The 20,323-nt window shown below is 39.3% G+C and overlaps 1 protein-coding gene across 4 annotated transcripts in view; it reads right to left on the bottom strand.

Moving 5' to 3' along the window:
- Positions 1–18,026, bottom strand: part of TERT (telomerase reverse transcriptase) — a 31,634-nt gene extending 13,608 nt beyond the window's left edge. For all 4 annotated transcript variants that reach the window (XR_004590381.2, XR_015733241.1, XM_034411818.2 and 1 more), the window contains exons 1-8: positions 17,691–18,026; positions 13,659–15,531; positions 13,017–13,209; positions 10,664–10,853; positions 6,290–6,472; positions 5,363–5,524; positions 3,472–3,567; positions 1,189–1,274 (exon numbers count right to left, since the gene is read on the bottom strand). Coding sequence is in view for 2 of the 4 variants with exons in the window: in XM_034411818.2 (XP_034267709.2) it covers positions 1,189–1,274; positions 3,472–3,567; positions 5,363–5,524; positions 6,290–6,472; positions 10,664–10,853; positions 13,017–13,209; positions 13,659–15,531; positions 17,691–17,927 (3,020 nt within the window). In the remaining 2 variants the exon portion in view is untranslated. The remainder of the gene's footprint in view (positions 1–1,188; positions 1,275–3,471; positions 3,568–5,362; positions 5,525–6,289; positions 6,473–10,663; positions 10,854–13,016; positions 13,210–13,658; positions 15,532–17,690) is intronic.
- Positions 18,027–20,323: the final 2,297 nt, after the last annotated feature.

The raw sequence follows: 20,323 nt of genomic DNA, 5'->3' as shown, positions 1-20,323 counted from the left end.
TTCTTTCACGTTTGTAAGTTGATTTCCCAATACAACGTCTGCCACCATTTGAATAAGCGTATTCATCCCTATCCCCAGTGCTTAGATGCTCCTCTTTGTCCAGAGTTTACGTAAGTTCATTCCTGCCCTCTAATCTCTGTCTCATCTCCTAAATGCTCTACGTTTGCCCTCTACTATATCCTAACCTATGTTTTAGATAAATTGGTTCTTCTCCAATTAGTAATGGAATGAATATATACATTTCAGGACATATCTGAACGAATTCAAGAGGAAAAGCTGGCTGCCTAAGCACAGAGTGCTCTGAGGTCAGAATCAGTTTAAATCCTGGCAGATGTTCTGGCTTCTACCCTCAAGAGGGTTAAGAATGAGCTTTAGAAGAAAGGATTATTTGAAAATCACACAGCAAAATGAATTGAAAATGAAAGGACTTGGGGAAAAAAAGAAACAAAATGAAGAGCAAAATAATAAAATGCCTGTATGTCACCAAGAAAAATAATCATTGTTGCTTTACACGCCATCAAAAGTGGCAAGAATAGTAATTGCTAAAGAAAAAATCAGCAACAACAGTCTAAATAGTTCTGTAAATCTCCAAAAAAGAAGACACCAAAGCCTTTAGTCCGTGTTTGAACTTCATAGCCCACTGAGAGTTTTGCAACCTTTGACAATAGCTTCATTCCCTCAATTGTACAATGGGAATGAAATAATTAACATATCTGACAAGAGATAAGCAGGTCAAGAAGATAAATGTTGCCAATTCAGCTTCTGCACACAGCCTAGTGAAGAAATCCAAAGTTCCTTAAGGTCAATAAATTCTCCAACCTAGGTTCCTCAGTTTAGAAAATGGTGAGTTAGAACCATAGAATTTGTCACTAACTAACCATTTTAAAAAGTGCAGGCACAAATTCATGGCAAATCAATTGGTCCTCTCCAAGATGATTATATAATATTTCTTGTAATAAAGGCAGCAGGGCTTTCAGTAATAATTGCTAAAGAATATGGGTGGGAGGATTTTCAGATGCTCAGTCTGTGGCTCTCAGGGGCCACCTAGTGGGCCATTGTGGGAAAAAGTGAAAGGGTTTGGGGCCCTTACCCAACTGGGTTCTCTTTAAACTCCTGCCCCAATTAAAACCCAATCAAAAGCAAGTTGCCAGGTGAAACATTCTTATAAAGTTTAGAATAAACATGTACCTGTCCTTAATCTTCAGGATATTATTATGGATCAACTGCAAGAAAAACTCACGAAGGCTAGAACTGCTTTCCTTCAGAAAAACACTCTGCAGTAACAAAAGGAAAAAGCAAATATAAAAACAGCCCAGGTAAAATATTCTTAAATGAGACTTGTGCATTTTGGGGTTGCCAAATCAGTAAATTAAGTGAAGAAATCCCTTCCTCCTACTTTGCAATTAATTACTGTCCCTTGATAATTATCGCCTACTTTATTAGGAAGGAAGGGGGAGGGGAATGTAATTGCAAAAGACATAAATCATCTTCTGATGTGATAACAAGAAACAAACCAAATTAGGCAAAACATCCATACACATCTATGTAACTCAGGGTCATAATATTAGCCCAACTATAGTTTTCAACATGGATTATTTGCAATATGTATATTTAAAGGTCCAGTATGTGGGGGTACCACATGAAAGAAAAAAACTTGTTTAAAAATTAAAAATACTTATAATCATACTCTATAATCGACCACTGACCATGGTACCATGCTGCAGCGGTTGAGGGGGTTAGGAATTGGAGGCACCGTGTTACGGTGGTTCTCCTCCTACCTCTCAGACCGCTCGCAGTTTGTGTTGGCAGGGGGGCAGAGGTCGACCTCGAGGCGCCTCGCTTGGGGGATGCTGCAGGGGTCGGTCCTCTCGCCCCTTCTGTTCAACATTTATGTGAAGCTGCTGGGTGAGATCATCCGTGGTTTTGGGGTGAGAGTCCACCAGTACGCTGATGACACCCAGCTGTACATCTCCACCCCCACCCCAAACCACCCCAATGATGCCCTTGACGTGATGTCCTGCTGCCTGGAGGCCGTGCGGGTCTAGATGGGGAGAAATAGGCTCAAACTCAACCCTTCCAAGACTGAGTGGCTGTGGCTTCCGGCATCCCGGTATAGTCAGCTGGTGCCATCGCTGACTATTGGGGGTGAATCTTTGCCCCCCACAGAGAGGGGCAAAGAGAGTTGCGTCTCTTTCTGGACCGGGACGCCTTGCGCACGGTCACTCACGCCCTCGTCACCTCCCATCTGGACTACTGTAATGCTCTCTACATGGGGCTCCCCTTGAAGAGCACTCGGAAGCTCCAACTGGTCCAGAATGCGGCCGTGCGGGTGGTTATGGGCGCACCTCGTTACGCCCATGTAACACCTCTCCTGCGCGAGCTGCACTGGCTCCCAGCGGTCTTCCGAGTGCAAGTCAAGGTGTTGGTTACCACCTTTAAAGTGCATAGGACCAGGGTATCTATGGGACCGCCTTCTGCCACCAACAGCCTCCCACCGACCAGTTCGCTCCCACAGAGAGGGACTCCTCAGGGTACCGTCGGCCAAGTTATGTCGGCTGGCGACACCCAGGAGGAGAGCCTTCTCTGTCGGAGCTCCTGCCCTTTGGAATGAATTGCCCCCGGACATTCGTAACATCTCTGACCTCCGGGTCTTCCGCTGTGCCCTCAAGACCCTACTGTTCCGACAGGCGGGGCTGTCTAACTGAATGATTTTAAATTGGGTTTTAATTTTGGGTTTTAAATTTCGGCCAAAACTATTTAATGATTTTAATTAATTTTAACCATGATATCTGTATATTTATGTTTTAATTCTGGCTGTACACCGCCCCGAGTCTTTTGGGAGAAGGGCAGTATATAAATAAAATATAATAATAATAATAATAATAATAATAATAATAATAATAATAATAATAATAATAATAATAAATGATAAATAACCTATAATAAAATAAGGATATCCATCAAAAGGATGCTGTATGTTACTACCATCTAGTGGCAGTAATTGGCAATAACATCCAATCAGCTATACTCAAAGGTAAATTCCAATTAACATATGTATGTACACTGTCAATTGAAAGGGAATTGATAGAACACTTGAATGGGCCCCATTTGAGACTATATAAATGTGCAGTTCAAAAGGTATAAATTTTATATATGCAAATGTTAAGGTTTCTTATAAATTTCCCTTTGACATTTGGAATAACTTTGACATCTTGATACCCATTAAGATATATTGAAGCATTAAAGCAAGACAGAAACCAGGAGGGAAAAAAATGAGGCGTGTTGAACTTTGAACCAGGTTTGTAACTGTTTAACATTTTAAGATACAGTGAGAGGCAGCTTTCAGATTTGCAACCAAATTTTCTCAGGACCAGTGTTTAAATTGAAAAGCTCTCTGAGAGTTTGCTGAAAAACAGGCAGATGTTTGTAAATTCTTTTTTTCAAAAATATAAATTCTAGCTGTAAAATTACCTGTTCAATGATTATAGCATTTCTCAGCGAAGTGCTCTGTTGAAGATGAGATACAAACTGTTTCATTCCATCTATAAACTCATTGTAAGTTGAGACCTATAAAAACATTCAAATTAAGTTATTTTAACTTCAGAAAAGACTATAATATATAAGGTAAAACAGGAAAAGGTAAGATATCTGAGTAAAAAATTATCAATAATTTTCAGACATAGAAATTAATATTCAAAAGACTTCTCTGATAATGCCCATGATTAAAAACATAACTGGGGTGAAAACAGACTGGCCATTTAGTTTATATCAAACAGAATGAAAAAAGCTCTCTTTAAAATCTATCTAAAAAGTATAATGAACACCACTGGATATTAAAGAACATTGTTTGGAGTCCATAAAATGGCTATACTGTTCTTATAGCCCATAAAATGGCTGCTTTCTCCCAGAGACTGTACTGTATACCTTTATTCGTTTAATTGCTTTAATGTTTGTAATTTGTATGGCTATTGGGGGGGGGGGGGGTTAATTGTAAACTTTCCAGTCATGAATGTATAAATTGAAATATATAAAATTAATAAACAAACCAAAAGCCATTCTGTATAAACACCATGATAGAAATTGCATTTATTTTCAAAATATCAAATTAAAAAGGAAAAAAGACATTAAAATGTTAAATAATTGCAAAAATCATGTTTAAAGCCCACATCCAGGAATAAATTATTTAGCCTAATTGATGCTACTACTTGTAGAAATTAGGATATAGGATACATAAATTCTGGTGGCAAAAAACCAGAAATGAACCTAACTTTAAATATAAATATGAGGTTATATAAATATCTATGGGAAAACCTTCTCACCAATACTCTTTTTTAGCACTGTTTCATTTTGCTTCAAGCTGAACATTTGCAGAAAGAATAACACAAAAGATATACAGAAAAAGAAAGCTAATGCTTACTGTAAGAACCACACAGAAAATATGTTGCTTTAGTTAAATTTGGCTGATAGAACAAGGAATAATTTTATTAAAAGTCTCTCCCTAAGCAGCATGGCTTGTAAAATTGGACCAGACAGCAAGAGATCTACAAAAAGAATTAAGTGAAAAGTTCTTTACAAATTGCCTCAGTGAATGTCATTATACTTTTCTGGGAAATCTATCAAAAGATCCCCCTTCTGCTAGCTTTATTCAAGATCAAAAAGCTACTGCAGCTCTTATCTTTTGCAAAAGTTGAACATAAAAGAAAACTCACTTCTTTCTTCTGCAGAGCAAGAGGAAAGGGCAGGTAGTTTCCGTCAGCATTTGCAAAAGCCTGTTGCATATAAGGAAAACCACTGCAGAGGTAGTTGTGACCACAATGGCCAGACCAAAATCCATATAAAACTCCAAGGGTAATTATCATGTTGTGATTTATCTAGTACAGGATGTACAGATTCTGTAAGGATCACAGATAGTACTAATAATCTCTTGAGGACCACCTTCTTTGAGCTCTCAGGTGAACAGAGCAATCTTTTTCTCATCAGGAACGCCTAATTCTTTGGGGAACTTAGTTTTCAGTTCCCTGGAGAAATTCCAGCTTGTGAAGAATGAAATCCTTTTCATCCCATTAGCTGTTCAAGAGTTCAGAAACCCAAAGGAAAATGGACTATATTAAGATTGCCAAAGGAAAGTCCCAGAATTTCCTTTCCCACAATTTTGATCAAACACTGGTTAACAGTGACACAGAAATACCTCTTCTTCATGACTCTGCAGTTGGGCTAGAGGAAAATGTGAACAGTGTTGAAAACTGCAGGGAGAGTATCAAAATACCACAGAGTTTGAGTTGCATTATGTGACCTAGCACATTTAAAGAAAGCAGCTTTACTTTTTTTTAGTAATAATGGGGAACTCTCGTGTCTCTCTTACATGTCTTCTGTAATATTTCTTTATACATCCGTTTCCAGTCCTCATGATTGCTGCATAGCATCGTATGTTGTAAGTGGTGTTCCTGTCGGGTGCAAGAGCCTGTAAAATCACTTCTACCAGTTTATCATGGGGAAGAGTGTCGTAAGCGCCTGTGACATCAGCCTGGAAAAGAAACGGAGGCAATTTCTTAACTTTCAAGTTTCAAATGTCACTCAAAACAAATGTGATAACATTAGAAGAGTATTCACTCACAAAAAGTTGATAAATTGTGCAATTGTCATGGTTTTCCAATAACATCAGTGTGCATAGTGGCCAAACACTTATAATTCTCCATAAAAAAAGGAAAGTAACAAAAGGCAAATTTTCATTTTATGTATTCAATTTCTATAGCACCCCAACTCAACCAAATGATTCTGGGCGGATTTGGTTTGGTTATATGTAATTATGCTCACTTTCAGTAAAGAATGGAGATAAACCTATTAGTTTCCAATTATTCATATGTACAACATGTTGCCTTTATCCACAGAATGTTAGTTGCCAATCCTTTGTCCAACTGTAGCACTGTTTGATGCAGCCTTATTGTTCTTTGCTTTGCTCTTCTTTCTAAGCTTCCTGGTTTATCTGGACTGTGACCCTGCAATTGCTCCATTATCTCCTATGTTGATTCACTTCAGATAAGTAGCTCTAGAGCTAATTGTCGTGAAGCCTCAAAGAGTTGGGAAGGAAGTTTTTTTTGACCTGTCTTTTTGACCACCTTAACAGGAGATGAACTTTTCTGATCAATTCCATTGCTCTAGTGACCAAGAATAAAATACTCCAGGCTTCCAAGAAACAAGACTGCATCCTTAACAAAAGAAAAATGCTGAATTTTATCAAAAAGGAAGCCCATTCACCAAGTGAACGACAGCTTCTATTTTTTGAATATACCTTCACAAAGTAGAATTTAGGCATTTCAGCATACGATTCCAAAACCTTTGAAACAAACTTCTTCCACATTATGTAAATGTCATCTTTTCCAAACACAGTTGAGCCAAGTAAGACAGGGTTCTTCAATCGTTCATAATTAAGAACACTAAATAAATTTTTAAGCCGCACATTGAAATGTTGAGCCTAAAAAAGAATGAAAGAAAAACAATTAATTTCAGCAATATTAAGTGCTTCTCTCATGGCAAAACATGAGAGCATAAATTATTCAATGTTAGAAAAGAAGTAAAGAGGCTTTAAGAAGCTTTCTTAATGAGTTGTTGGAAAGGGCACAGGAAGAAAGAAAAAAAGAGTTACAAGCATGTAATTAAGGAGCAAATGTGATGGGTGCATTGTGCAAGTACATGAAGAAGCTGAAGTCTGTGTGAAAGAGAAACCATCTGGGTCACAAGAAATCACTCTTATAACTAATACAACATTGAACCTACTTTTGAAAGATTAAAAAGATTTATTTTTCAGGGACATTCATTAAACATTTCCTGCATAAAGAGGTATACACTGACGGTATTCGGATAATGCTCTACTGAAAGGTGTCTCAGCAGCACCTGGTTAAGCTTGTCTAAGGATGGAATCTAAGAAGGGCTGATCTGGTTAGTATCTGGATAAATATCCTCCGTGGAATAACCAAATGTGCAGGTTAAACTAGAAAATTAAAAATAAAAATCTCTCCGAAAGGGTTGGTGGCTACCTTCTTCTTCTTCTGCAAAAATACAGAAGAAAAAAAGAAGACCAATTATAGATGTATCATTAAATCACCAGGAGTTGAGCTTGATTTGAAAAAAAATAATCTTTTATTGAAAGATTATACAGGGGATTGACATGGCCAGAAGTATGCCATCTGCAACTGTTCTTGGAACCAGATGATTTGGCTTCTTTCATTTTTGGATCATAACCTGCTTGTGTGTTTGGGGGGGGAGGTTGCTTTGTATTTTACTGGTTAGATGTAACATTATTCTTTGAAAGTATTTAATGGGCTTGTTTTAAATTATTTTAAGCCACAAGTGTTATATGTTTGGGCAAGTACAAAACGATTGCCTAATTAATAAATTCTTTACCTCATGAAAATTAAGGATGAATAGCAGAGAATACACATCTTGGGATTTCAGAAAAACACATTTTAATCAATCAATGAAATTACAAAGAATCTGAGGGCAAGATGAATGAATGAGGAGAGAAGTCCAAGATGTCTAAACTCAACTGAATGAATAAAAGGGAACACAACGTCACTCAAGACAAGTAAAGCCGAGTACTCAGATCTACAGTCAGGTCCAGAAATATTGGGACATCGACACAATTCTAACATCTTTGGCTCTATACACCACCACAATGGAGTTGGAATGAAACAAACACAATGTGCGTTAACTGCAGACTGTCAGCTTTAATTTGAGGGTATGTACATCCAATTCAGATGAACGGTGTAGGACTTACAGCCGTTTGCATATGTGCCTCCCACTTGTTAAGGGACCAAAAGTAATGGGACAGAATAATAATCATAATTCAAACTTTCCCTTCTTAATACTTTGTTGCAAATCCTTTGCAGTCAATCACAGTCTGAAGTCTGGAATGCATAGACATCACCAGAAGCTGGGTTTCATCTCTGGTGATGCTCTGCCAGGCCTCTACTGCAACTGTCTTCAGTTCCTGCTTATTCTTGGGGCATTTTCCCTTCAGTTTTGTTTTCAGCAAGTGAAATGCATGCTCAATGGGATTCAGGTCAGGTAATTGACTTGGCCGTTGCATAACATTCCACTTCTGTCCCTTCAAAAACTCTTTGGTTGCTTTTGCAGTATACTTTGGGTCATTGTCCATCTGCACTGTGAAGTGCCGTCCAATGAGTTCTGCAGCATTTGGCTGAATGTGAGCAGATAATATTGCCCAAAACACTTCAGAATTCATCCTGCTGCTTTTGTCAGCAGTCACATCATCAATAAATACAAGAGAACCAGTTCTATTGGCAGCCATACATGCCTACGCCATGACACTACCACCACCATGCTTCACTGATGAGGTGGTATGCTTAGGATCATGAGCAATTCCTTATCTTCTCCATACTCTTCTCTTCCCATCACTCTGGTACAAGTTGATCTTGGTCTCATCTGTCCATAGGATCTTGTTCCAGAACTGTGAAGGCTTTGTTAGATGTTGTTTGGCAAACTTTAATCTGGCCTTCCTGTTTTTGAAACTCACCAATGATTTACATCTTATGGTGAACCCTCTGTATTCACTCTGGTGAAGTCTTCTCTTGATTGTTGACTTTGACACACATACACCTACCTCCTGGAGAGTGTTCTTGATCTGGCCAACTGTTGTGAAGGGTGTTTTCTTCACCAGGGAAATAATTCTTCGGTCATCCACCACACTTGTTTTCCATGGTCTCCCAGGTCTTTTGGTGTTGCTGAGCTCACCGGTGCATTCCTTCTTTTTGAGAATGTTTCAAACAGTTGTTTTGGCCATGCCTAATGTTCTTGCTATCTCTCTGATGGGTTTGTTTTGTTTCTTCAGCCTAATGATGGCTTGCTTCACTGATAGTGACAGCTCTTTGGATCTCATCTTGAGAGTTGACAGCAACAGATTCCAAATGCAAATAGCACACTTGAAATGAACTCTGGGCCTTTTATCTGCACATTGTAATTGGGGTAATGAGGGAATATCACACACATGGCCATGGAACAGCTGAGAAGCCAATTGTCCCATTACTTTTGGTCCCTTAACAAGTGGGAGGCACATATACAAACTGCTGTAAGTCCTACACCGTTCACCTGAGTTGGATGTACATACCATCAAATTAAAGCTGACAGTCTGCAGTTAACGCACATTGTGTTTGTTTCATTCCAACTCCATTGTGGTAGTGTATAGAGCCAAAGATGTTAGAATTGTGCCGATGTCCCAATATTTCTGGACCTGACTATATAAGCAGTGTAACGAAAGCCACAAGTTGCCAGGTGAAGTTGACAAACAATGCAAGGATCAAGTTGGGCTTAAAGGAAAAACAAGGGAAACAATAGACACCTTAGTCAAGATGACATGTTAATGAACTGTCAGCTCCCCAGTGCAATCATTTAAAAATAGGACTGGGGTGAATAAGGATTTCATTTCAAAACTGAGAAGCATTTCATAAGAAGTATGTTACCTTAAGAAAAGGCTGGATGAATTGCAGTTCAAGTGCCAAAAGTATTTTCAGAGATGCTCTAACGTAATATTTCAGTTGCCCTATTATTTCAGTTAGCACATTGCCAACATCCTGGATAGATGTCAAATCAAGTGACTTCATAATTGATTGAAAAGTGTACACATGGAATGCTCATCCCTAATGCTTCATTAAAGAGAAGAGTTTGATAAGAATACCAATTTTATTTGGTGGATTTCTGCCTAGCATTTTTAATCATTTTGGGAATAAGCAGGAGAAGCATATTTTTATTAAATATGTAGACATGAAACTGGGAGAAGTAACGAATAACATTCAAAGTTATCCTTGTGGAAAAGACACTGGGCTTAAATTAAAAAAAGTTATTCAACAAAGAAAAATATTGAATTCAGGATTTAAGCAAAATAATAAAGACTAAATGTAAAAGAAATGCAGAGAGAATGTATACGAAAAGGATGTTTGATCATAAGCAGAATGGAAATCAGCAACCTGAGGATTCTCCTACAAAATAAAATAAAAAACCCTGCAATTGTAAGATGTATTAGTATCAGGGTGGATTTGATTTAAATCGAGTTGATTTAAATCACAATTTAAATCATGATTTAAATCACTAGTAAAAAGGCTTGATTTAAATCAACTCGATTTAAATCATAATTTTTAAAGAGCAACTGTCATCTCTGCTACTCCTTTGATCCACTGTTGACTCACCGATAGTCCCAGTGTTGCAGAATATACAGCCTCATGCTACATAACTAAGCTCCATTTCATGCTGAATAAATTATTTATGTATCTTAAATAGAAAACTATCTTAAGATAGATTTTTACCCCAAAAGTTTTTTATTAAAATAAATTCGATAAAAATCAAAAAAATCCGATTTAAATAAAAAAAATCTGATTTTTTTGATTTTTTTTTACAAAAATCATTGATTTTTATCCACCCTGATTAGTATGATACTTAATATAAAGTAATAGTTTGTTCATTTTATAAAAATGAGATCCTAACAGGAACACAATGCTTAATTCTGAATAATATATTTTGAAGATTTAAACAAATTGGAACAGATTTAGAGAAGAGAACAATCAAAGTGTACAAATACATATCTCAAGCCCCTGCCTCCCAAGTACATGAATTTGGTTGATGTAATGTTGAATTAACTCAATAAATTAAGGACCTTTTTGCCTCTGCTGTTTCTGCAAAATGTTTCTGCTCCGACCTCATCATGCAGCTTGACCACAGGTCTCAACCCATTTGATTTGGGGATGAATCGGAGTTTTGATGCCAGGGGGACACACTTTCTGTGCTGCAAATGTTCAATATCTTCCTTTGATAAAGGATGAAGCTGCACTTTGGCCAGATGGCTCCTAAAATGGAAGTTGGCAGTACTTTAAAATGTACACACAGCAGACTGTCATTTACTTGTAAGATTTAGCGACCACTCAACTTCAAAACACCTCTAGGTTGTCTACACTAAAAATAAGATACAGTAGAATTCTATGATTAAACGACATCTAAATTTCTTGTCTATTTTAAGGTATAATGTTCTAACTACCAATAAAAAATTTCAGAAAGTGGCACCATCTGGCCAACCTCCTCTTCGTTTAGAATACAAGCAGTCTCAGGCCTGGTTAATACATGGATCAGTAAGGCTTAACTGGAAAGGGAAAATAACCCAGGAGGAAATGACAGAATACTGCCAAGGAAACTAAGTGGATATGTCTATAATCATCTAAAGTCAAGTTCTGACTTCAAGGCAACTTCACATTTACATCCCACAAGAAATGCTGAATCAAGCTCCACAAAAATGCATGATACTGTTCATATGGCTCTGGAAAGCAATTCAGATGAAGAGAATTACAATCTGAGGAAAATTCCTCTGACTGAGAAGAACCATGTTGGCATAAGGTCCTTCCCACCACCCAATGGTGGGTTGCCCCCGGTTCGCACTAGTTCTATAGAACCGGTAGTAAAACTGGTGGGAGGCTCTGCCCACCGACCCTGTCACCAAAATATGCGCGCAGCCCCATTGCAAACAGGTAGTAAAGCTAAGTAGAACCCACCCATGCCATCACCCCAAATAGGCTCCAATGACAGAAGACAGCTGGGAGGTATATGGGTAGCAAAAGTAGCTTTTCCCTTCATGGATCCTAAGCTCCTGGCAGCAGTTGTTCAAAGCACGTGCAGATGAGCTGAATCTCCTCTGCTTTCTAATCCCAAATCAGAGAAGTTGTCTACGATGTGAAGATGGCCTTCAAGTCAGAATTAACAATGGAACAGCAACTGTCCAGTTTCAGCGCCAAGAGCATCCAACCATAGGTATTGGAAAAAGTAGGGATAAGAAAACTGATTTAATATCCTACCTGCTTGGGTGCTTTAGATGACAACCCATGTGACTTTTTGTCAGGTTCGCCTGATTCGCCAGTTGTGGCTCTTTCTTGATCGGGATTCCCTGTGCACAATCACTCATGCCCTCGTCACCTCTCGCCTGGACTACTGCAACGCTCTCTACATGGGGCTCCCCTTGAGGGGTACCCAGAGGCTCCAACTGGTCCAGAATGCGGCCGCGCGGGTAGTTACAGGATCTGCATGGCGCTCCCATATAACACCTCTCCTGCGTGAGCTGCACTGGCTCCCAGTGGTCTTCCGGGTGCGCTTCAAGGTGATAGTTATCACCTTTAAAGCGCTCCATGGCATAGGACCTAGATATCTTCGAGACCGCCTGCTGCTACCGACGACCTCCCGTCAACCTGTGCGCTCCCAGAGAGGGCCTCCTCGGGGTGCCTTCAGCCAGACAATGTAGGCTGGTGACCGCCAGGGGGTCTTCTCTGTGGGGGCACCTACCCTCTGGAACCAGCTGCCCCCAGAGATAAGGAGAATCCAAGACCTTGGTGCCTTCCGCCGTGACCTTAAAACTTTCTTTTTTCAGCAAGCCGGGCTAGCCTAACACTTTTTTAAAAATGTTTTTAATTGTTTTGTCATTGCTCTTAATTATGGAGCCAAATATATATATATATCTTTTTAATTGTATTTTAATGTTTGTAGTTTATGTTTTTACTTTGGCTGTACACCGCCCTGAGTCCTTAGGGAGAAGGGCGGTATATAAATTTGATATAAAATAAATAAAATAAAATAAAATATACAGAAGGGAGGGCATCTTAGGCTTTGAAAAATACCTCAAACCAACCACCATGCTCCATTTAAGGTGAAATGAAGACTAGCTTTGGATAGGGCTCCTTTACCCATGAAGTGAGACATATGAGGCCTGCCAGATCTCTATGGAAAGTCAATTTATGCAGTGCAGAGCTGGGCTTCCTATTTCCTGCCTTGCCCAGCACCAGTCACCTTTAGCAATCCAGCATCCTCCCACCCGGAAGGAAGCAGGGAGCAAGTACAGCATAGCCACCCTTCACAAGATAGATAGGCTGACCAGGTGACCTAGATTAGGTCTGTAGGGCAGAATCCCCCACCCTTAGTGTAAACGGAATAGCTTTCTTTGCACTTTTGAACTTCTGATTTCCTAATAATACCTGATTCCAATGCTCTGTAGTTTGCTCCAAACAGCCTTTCGGAAGTAAAAAAGTAAATTTTTTTGAAATGCTGTCTCTGTGATATAGAAGAAAGATCGGAGGAGCTCTGAAACATAGCAGTCCATCAGCCAGTACAGGAATTTAGACATCAGCTCTTCCCGAAAACGATGTTCAGAGGCAGGAACAGAATGGCCTGTAGAAAGGAGAATCCAGATTTAGTGACAATCAATAAGATTTTTGTTCTTGCAAGAAGCATCTATTCACGTTATCTTCACAACCAATATAAAGGTTAAGTTAAAGATATAACAGATAAAATGATGCAAACCATTAAGTAATGACCGTGAAATGTCTAATGCAAATGTTTTTACAGTGTAACAATGCTGCATTATAAATCAAAGATGTAAATGTATGTACATTTCTCTCCAATGCATGCACTAAATCTTAATAATAGGAACATCAATTTCTTCTGGCAAAGAGGTCATAATCTGAAAAAAAAATCTGCCTTTTCAAACAAGCAGGTAGTCTAATAAAATGTGTCCTATTTACAAGACCAATTTACACCGATAATTAAGAATGTGAAAATAACATTTGAAGATAGTTTCAAAAATAAAACTGATATCTTGAGGATATCACTGTTAATACCTTTGGTGAGACGAAGCCAAGCACAATCACTGACCCTCATTTTCCATGTCAATTCCTCCAAAGAAAACATGGCAAACTTCCCCAAGGAAATAAACTTCTTCACATTTCTGTAGAAGCGGCACTTGTTGTGGTTTGAACCCCAAAGCGCAGGAGGCACCACTCTCTCTAAGCATCCCCTCACAAAAGTATATACTTGCCAGGTACTGCTATATTGCTTTAGCAACGCTATGAAATCAGAACTGGAGGAATCTTGGAAGAGCTTCTCTTTATCTTTTTTTTCAAATAAGTCAGTTCTTTCAGAGCTTCTGCTTGAAGCACCAGTCTCTGGAAATGGGTTCAATGCACTTGACCTGCTTGAGATGCAACCTTCTACTGGATTATCCTGCTGTCTCTTTGATGAAATTTGCTCTACTTGGTGACCATTTTGTTTGAAACTTTGCTCTCCTAGGCTTATCGTATCTGGTTCAGAAACTGAAATGGGACAATTCCTTTTTAATATTGCTTGATAAGGACATTTTGCATGATTCTGTAAGAGTTCTTGGAACACACTTCTCATCTGCCAATAGCGTTTCGGAAGCCTCTTCTTTTTCTTGGGACCACTTTGAACACTAGAACTGCTAGGCTGCTTCAGAATCTTACTGCTGAAGAACACTTGTTCTACTAAGCGGCGTCCTCCTGCTGGATGGCCCTTCAAGTGATTTAATACAAACGACTTAGGTAAACACTCTTTCAAACGCTGGTAGGAATATAAGAGAGAATGTCTCTCAATATGCACTACAGGAATGCTATTGTAAGACTTCCTGACAGATTTAGATGAGTGAATTCCAAGGTCTTTTTCTGGTAAAACCATTTTTGCAAGCCCCAGTTGCACAGAACTAATATCAGAGGTTCTAGTTACCAGCTTTGGCAGTTTAGCATTGCATATTGGTTGCACATTGGATTCACAAAATGGTTTACTTATACTATCTTGCTTTTCACATACCAAAGCCCCTTGATTGTCATTAGTTGCAGTAGGTACCCCAGATATTTGTACTCCACCATTCTGAGTAACGGAGTTCATAAGAGTTAATCCTTTTGAACATGATTGTATACATACTCTAGAAGCCTCAGGTTTATCACAATCTAAAATCAACTGATTTTTTTTTCTAGAATCTGGGTTTCTTGCGGTTTTTTCTACATTGTCCTCCTTTATCATTATTTTTATTTTCTTGGCATTAATATCACACTGGCCTGTCCACTTTCTTTTTAAACACTGTGTTCTTAATGATGGGCTAAGAGAGGGCTTTTGTTGCTTTTCTATGTGTTCACCAGTTCTCATAATTTGCTTTTTCTTTGAAGGGTTTTGGCCAGAAGCACTTTGAGCTACTGTAGACTGCTGACTGCTGTGTTGTTGTGTTTTGTTCCATTTCTGCCTTTCAGAATTCCATTTCTTCCACTTTGTTTTTCTGGGATACCACCTACAAGACTGAAACCTTTTACGGAGATAAGTTGTTAGGATACAAGGTGAAGGCCCATGAATCTTCTGTCTAAGAAACTTTGGAGGCCATGTTACATTTCTTGAAGCAAGCTTATAGATGGGTTCTCCACAAATTTGGTAACAGCAATTAGGAGGCACAAGGAGAAAGAGAGCACAATGCTCTAATATATACATCATGATGTCATCCCCAACTCTGTTTAGAATGATCTCCCAGAGCACATTCTGTCGAATAGTTTCTGTTGAATGATTAGGCATGTAGCTACCAATATTTGACATACAGGGCAACTGGCAATTATTTTCATCCAATAGGGTATAACCAAATGTCAACACATTCTTTTTCTTCTTTTGACGAATTCTCTGAATGATTCGTGTAAGGACATCATCCTGACAGGAAACCTGCAAAATAGCAAAAAAAGTACCATCTTTCTAGCAAAATTTTGAATAAATCACAAATGGCATTAATTATGTAGAACTGAATAGAAATACAAGGGGAAAAATCTTACTTTATTCAACATACCAGTGGATAGCTGATATGTTGAATGCACACATATAATGAACAAAAATATTTCCACCTAATATCTCAATGAAAATGCAATTTGAGCATTTCCTAATGCCTGCATATACACACTTTTTTCACTTAAAGCAGGAAGCAATATCTCAGTCAGATAAGCTTAGCTATAGAGCTGGACGCTGGCATGGCAATCTTGAATTCTACAAGCATACATTGAAGTCTTGGTACTCCTGGTAGCAAATAAAAATGGGCAAGAGCTCCTTAAAACATTTCTAATCATAATTGTATCTAGAGTTTAATAAAAACTGAGAAAAGTAGCTCATTTATACTTATCAAAATGTAGGATTACAATACCTGTACGGATTTGGACACATTGTCCATGACTGGAAGAACTGTAAGAAACTATAGGAAGCCCTATAATGAAACTAGTGAAAAAAAGGGGGTAACCGCAAGCTATTACCTCCCTCCTGAAAGGCTTTGAACCTCACAGGAATAAATAAATAAATAAAATAAATAAATAAATAAAATAAATAAATAAATAAATAAATAAATAAATAAATAAATTTCTATACCGCCCTTCTCCCGAAGGACTCAGGGCGGTGTACAGCCTATTAAAAGCACAAAGACAGACATCAATTAAAAATAATTAAAAATATTAAATAATTTCGGCTCAAATTGAAAACCCCAAAAATTTAAAACACCCAATTTAAAATCATTACATTGATAGCCCGGCCTGGCGGAACAGCAGGGTCTTGAGGGCACAGCGAAATACACGGAGGTCGGAGATCTTACACATTTCCGGGAACAGTTCATTCCACAGGGCAGGGGCTCCCACAGAGAAGACCCTCCCCCTGGGTGTCACCAGCCGACATAACTTGGCCGATGGCACCCTGAGGAGACCCTCTCTGTGGGAGCGGACTGGCCGGTGGGAGGCTATTGGTGGCAGAAGTCGGTCTCGAAGGTACCCGGGTCCTATGCCATGGAGTGCTTTAAAGGTGGTGATCAACACCTTGAATCGCATCCAAAATAGAATATCCAAAGATGTTCTATTCAAGAAACAAAGAAATATTAGAGGCTCCCAATCACCAACTTTTCTAAAAGTTTTTGGGAAATGCCACTGCTGCTCATTGATAAAAGCATTGGAAAACCAACGGAGGGCTTGGGGTGACTGAAAGAAACTATGAAAGAAACAGGCATGACCCTGAAACAAGACCATCAAATAGAAAACCAGACACTAATCAAGGAAGTACCAAGGAGAAAGCCACACCCCCAAAACTCAGGCGGGGGCAAGTCATTGTATATAAACAGAGAGCAAACCACACACCCACTAAAAGTGATGATGTAATGTAATTGGGTAAAGCATCTTCAAGCAAATCATCAATCTCAGAGAGCGCCAAGGTCTCTGCAGTTTCTTCCTGAGCTACATATATTCTCCAACTGGAAAGATTACTTATATATTATCTCACCAGATTTATTTTTTTCTTTCCATGAAATGGCTGTTTTGATTAGGTTGCCATGCACACTACACCACAAACACACTCCCCAATGCCCACCGTTTAATCTTTAGCAATTTTAAATAACTTTAGATCTGTAAACTTTAAAGCACCACCTAACTCGATTGTTTTAAAACAGTGTGCCACTGCTGATGCTACTTTGTCTGAGTAATGAAACGCCTGCAAGAAAAGAAGCAAGCTCAGAGAGCACCAAAGACCCTTCATTTCAACCCCGAGCTACAAATATTCTCCTTTATTGGTAAGACAGTGCAGCCTACAATAGGCAGAAGGAGAAAGCCCACTTCAAGCAGCGGGGAGGAATGGAAAGAGCAAACTGTGCAGTAACCATAACACATATTAGGAATTTCTCGAGGGAAGCCCTTTCTGCATTTTCCGCAGACAAAACTTGGCTGGCCCTTGGAACACAGCGGGTACTTACCAAGTGGCGAAATAGGTTATCATACCCCCAAAACAAGCTTTCTGAGGAGAGGCGGGGGGAGCCCGGTAGGACACAAAGTAATCCGGGCCAAACGCAAAACCTGCTCCCTTACCTGCTGGACGCCGAAATAGGCAGGGAGGGCCTTGCACGCAGCCAGACGCCCCACCAGGCACTGGGCGACCAGGCTACAGTAGCTCCCGGGATCCCCGTCCTGCACGAGAGGCTGCGGTTGGTCCTTTGCAAGAGTTCGCATCTGCAAGCTCCGCACAAAGACTTCCAGCGGCAGCACTTCCGCGTAAAAGCTGCACAGCAGCTCTCGCACAGCTCTCCATCGCCGGGATCGGTCCATGCAGGCACCGAACGAAGCGATGCACGGAGACTGAGAGAGAGAGAGAAAGAGAGCGAGAGCGCGCGTTTTCCGTGGTCCACTGAAACCCGACTCGCCTCCCTTATTGGCTCTTCAAGGTGCCAGAAGCCACGCCCTTTAAGGCAGCCCGGGAAAAGTTTCCGCTGGGTTTCTGTGTTTGTGTGCGACCATTTCTTTCTCTATCGCAGTGGTGGTTTTGTGGGGCGCCGCGTGGGTTACGTACACCCTGAATCCCAGCATTTCAGAGTTTCTGCAACGTGCTATGTTAAGTCTGCAGAAAATCTACGACAGATAGGAATATAGGGACTCGCGTCCCAGGGCACCAAATTAAGGAAAGGGCGAGTGGGTAGGAGTAGATGAAGTGGGATGGGCTGATGCTGGTACAGGTAGTCCTCGATTTACAACGGTTTCATTTAGTGACGGTTCAAAGTTACATCACTGAAAAAAGTGGCTTAAGACTGTTTTTCACACAACCCTTGCAGCATCCCCATGGTTATGTGATCAAAATTGGGATACTTGGCAACTGGGACATATTTATGACGGTTGCGTCCCATGTCCTAGGGTCATGGGATCACCTTTGGCAACCTTCTGGCAAGCAAAGCCAATGGGGGAAGACAGATTCATTTAACAACCGTGTTACTAACTTAACTGCAGTGATTCACTTAACAACTGTGGCAAGAAAGGTTGTAAAATGGGGCAAATTCACTTAATGGTCTCACTAAGCAACATAAATTTTGGACTCAATTGTCATAAGTCGAGGACTACCTGTAGTGAAATATTCTTAAATTTGCTCAAAACAATCTGGAGGACGAGATAAGAGGAGTCACCGAACATGTGCCAAACAGGACCAGCAAACAAGATATCTTGCGAAGTTTCTGTCCGAAATCTGATATTCATTGACTATCTGTTGAGAAGAGAAAGGTAGTGGAGGCTACACAGTGTGAGTGGGTGTAAGACAGCTGCTTAGATTCGAAAGAAAGCAAAATAAATAGTGCCATAATTCATATTTAGTGATAACTCAGAAATGACCCAACGTCCAACTAATTTCTATCTGGGAATCCAGGTAAGGAGTCTTATTTCTTAATTGTACTTTACCAGGACTGGGGAGTAATAGTGAATGAATCAGAGATTGTGTTATATTTTCTGCTTATTTAAAACAATTATTTGAGTAGTTCCTAGGCAGGTAAGTTTCAATCAAATTTAACTGGCTATAAAATGTAGGTGCATGCAAAACATAAAATCTTTCTCTCTTCTTTTGTACTGTGACCTAGCAGAATCGCAGCTTTCATTAACTTCAAGGAATTAGGAACTTTCTTCAGAGGACACTAAGCACCAAGGGATACTTCCTTGGTTTTTCTTTCACTGCTCTTTTAAACAGTGACTTGGCAAGCTTAAGTAGCTTTCAGTGCCTTTTTATCAAAAACAAAAACCACCTACCCTCAGCTGCTGTGCAGAAGTACTGAAGCACTTTTCTTCCTTTTTGAGAGCTAGTGGGGGTGGTTTAGACCCATATTTCCTCTTCTTGGTCCCAAGGCCATCTCAATACTATTCTTTCAGCTTCAATTTCTTGTATTTGTCAGGTGAGGGTACTGGTAATACATTCTCTAGGACGGTCAATGAATGTGTGTGTGTGTGTGTGTAAATTCTAACAGGTCATACATGTGAACTGTGCCTCACATCTCTGTAGCCACTACCCAGATTTTAGTATACATATTAAGCAAGGGAACCCATATGGTAGGTGCCATGATGGAAAAACAGCATCTTGCCTCTCCTATTTAGACAAAGCTATTTATAATTTTCCCATCCTTCACACATTATTTGCAAATCAGAATGACTGTCTAGAGGCTGCTACTTCCTATCTTGTAAGAAAGTCCAACTTTTAACTGCTCCCTGAAATGCATTTCCAAATCAAAGGTAATGTGTGAAATTTCCACTAAATTGATTCTTCTCAGCAATATAATCAGAATCTGAGGTTGAGAAATACCATAAATGGTGTGGATGTATGTGTGTGTATGTATGTATGTATGTGTGTGTGTGTATATATATATATATATATATATATATATATATATATATATATATATATATATATATATATATACACACACACACATACATACATACACACACATATACATATACATATACACATTTATTTCTATAGAGTGTGGAGGAAACAAACATAATTGACAGGATTAAAAGGTAACCAGATCTCTCTCATATTACCAATTATATTTCTAATTAAAATTTAAAACAAACTATTTTCATGTAAATCACATAGCATTTGCATTGCAAGTCATTTAACCAAGCAATTATATTTTCCAGTTTCCAACATTAGCCAAATAAATTTGCAATATTAATAATTCTCTCAAGATATT

This window comes from Pantherophis guttatus, chromosome 3, assembly GCF_059756535.1.
Source record: "Pantherophis guttatus breed Tessera chromosome 3, ASM5975653v1, whole genome shotgun sequence".
NCBI classification, from domain to species: Eukaryota; Metazoa; Chordata; class Lepidosauria; order Squamata; family Colubridae; genus Pantherophis; species Pantherophis guttatus.
Note: the sequence above shows the minus strand (reverse complement) of the source record. Positions and strands in the feature narration are given on the sequence as shown.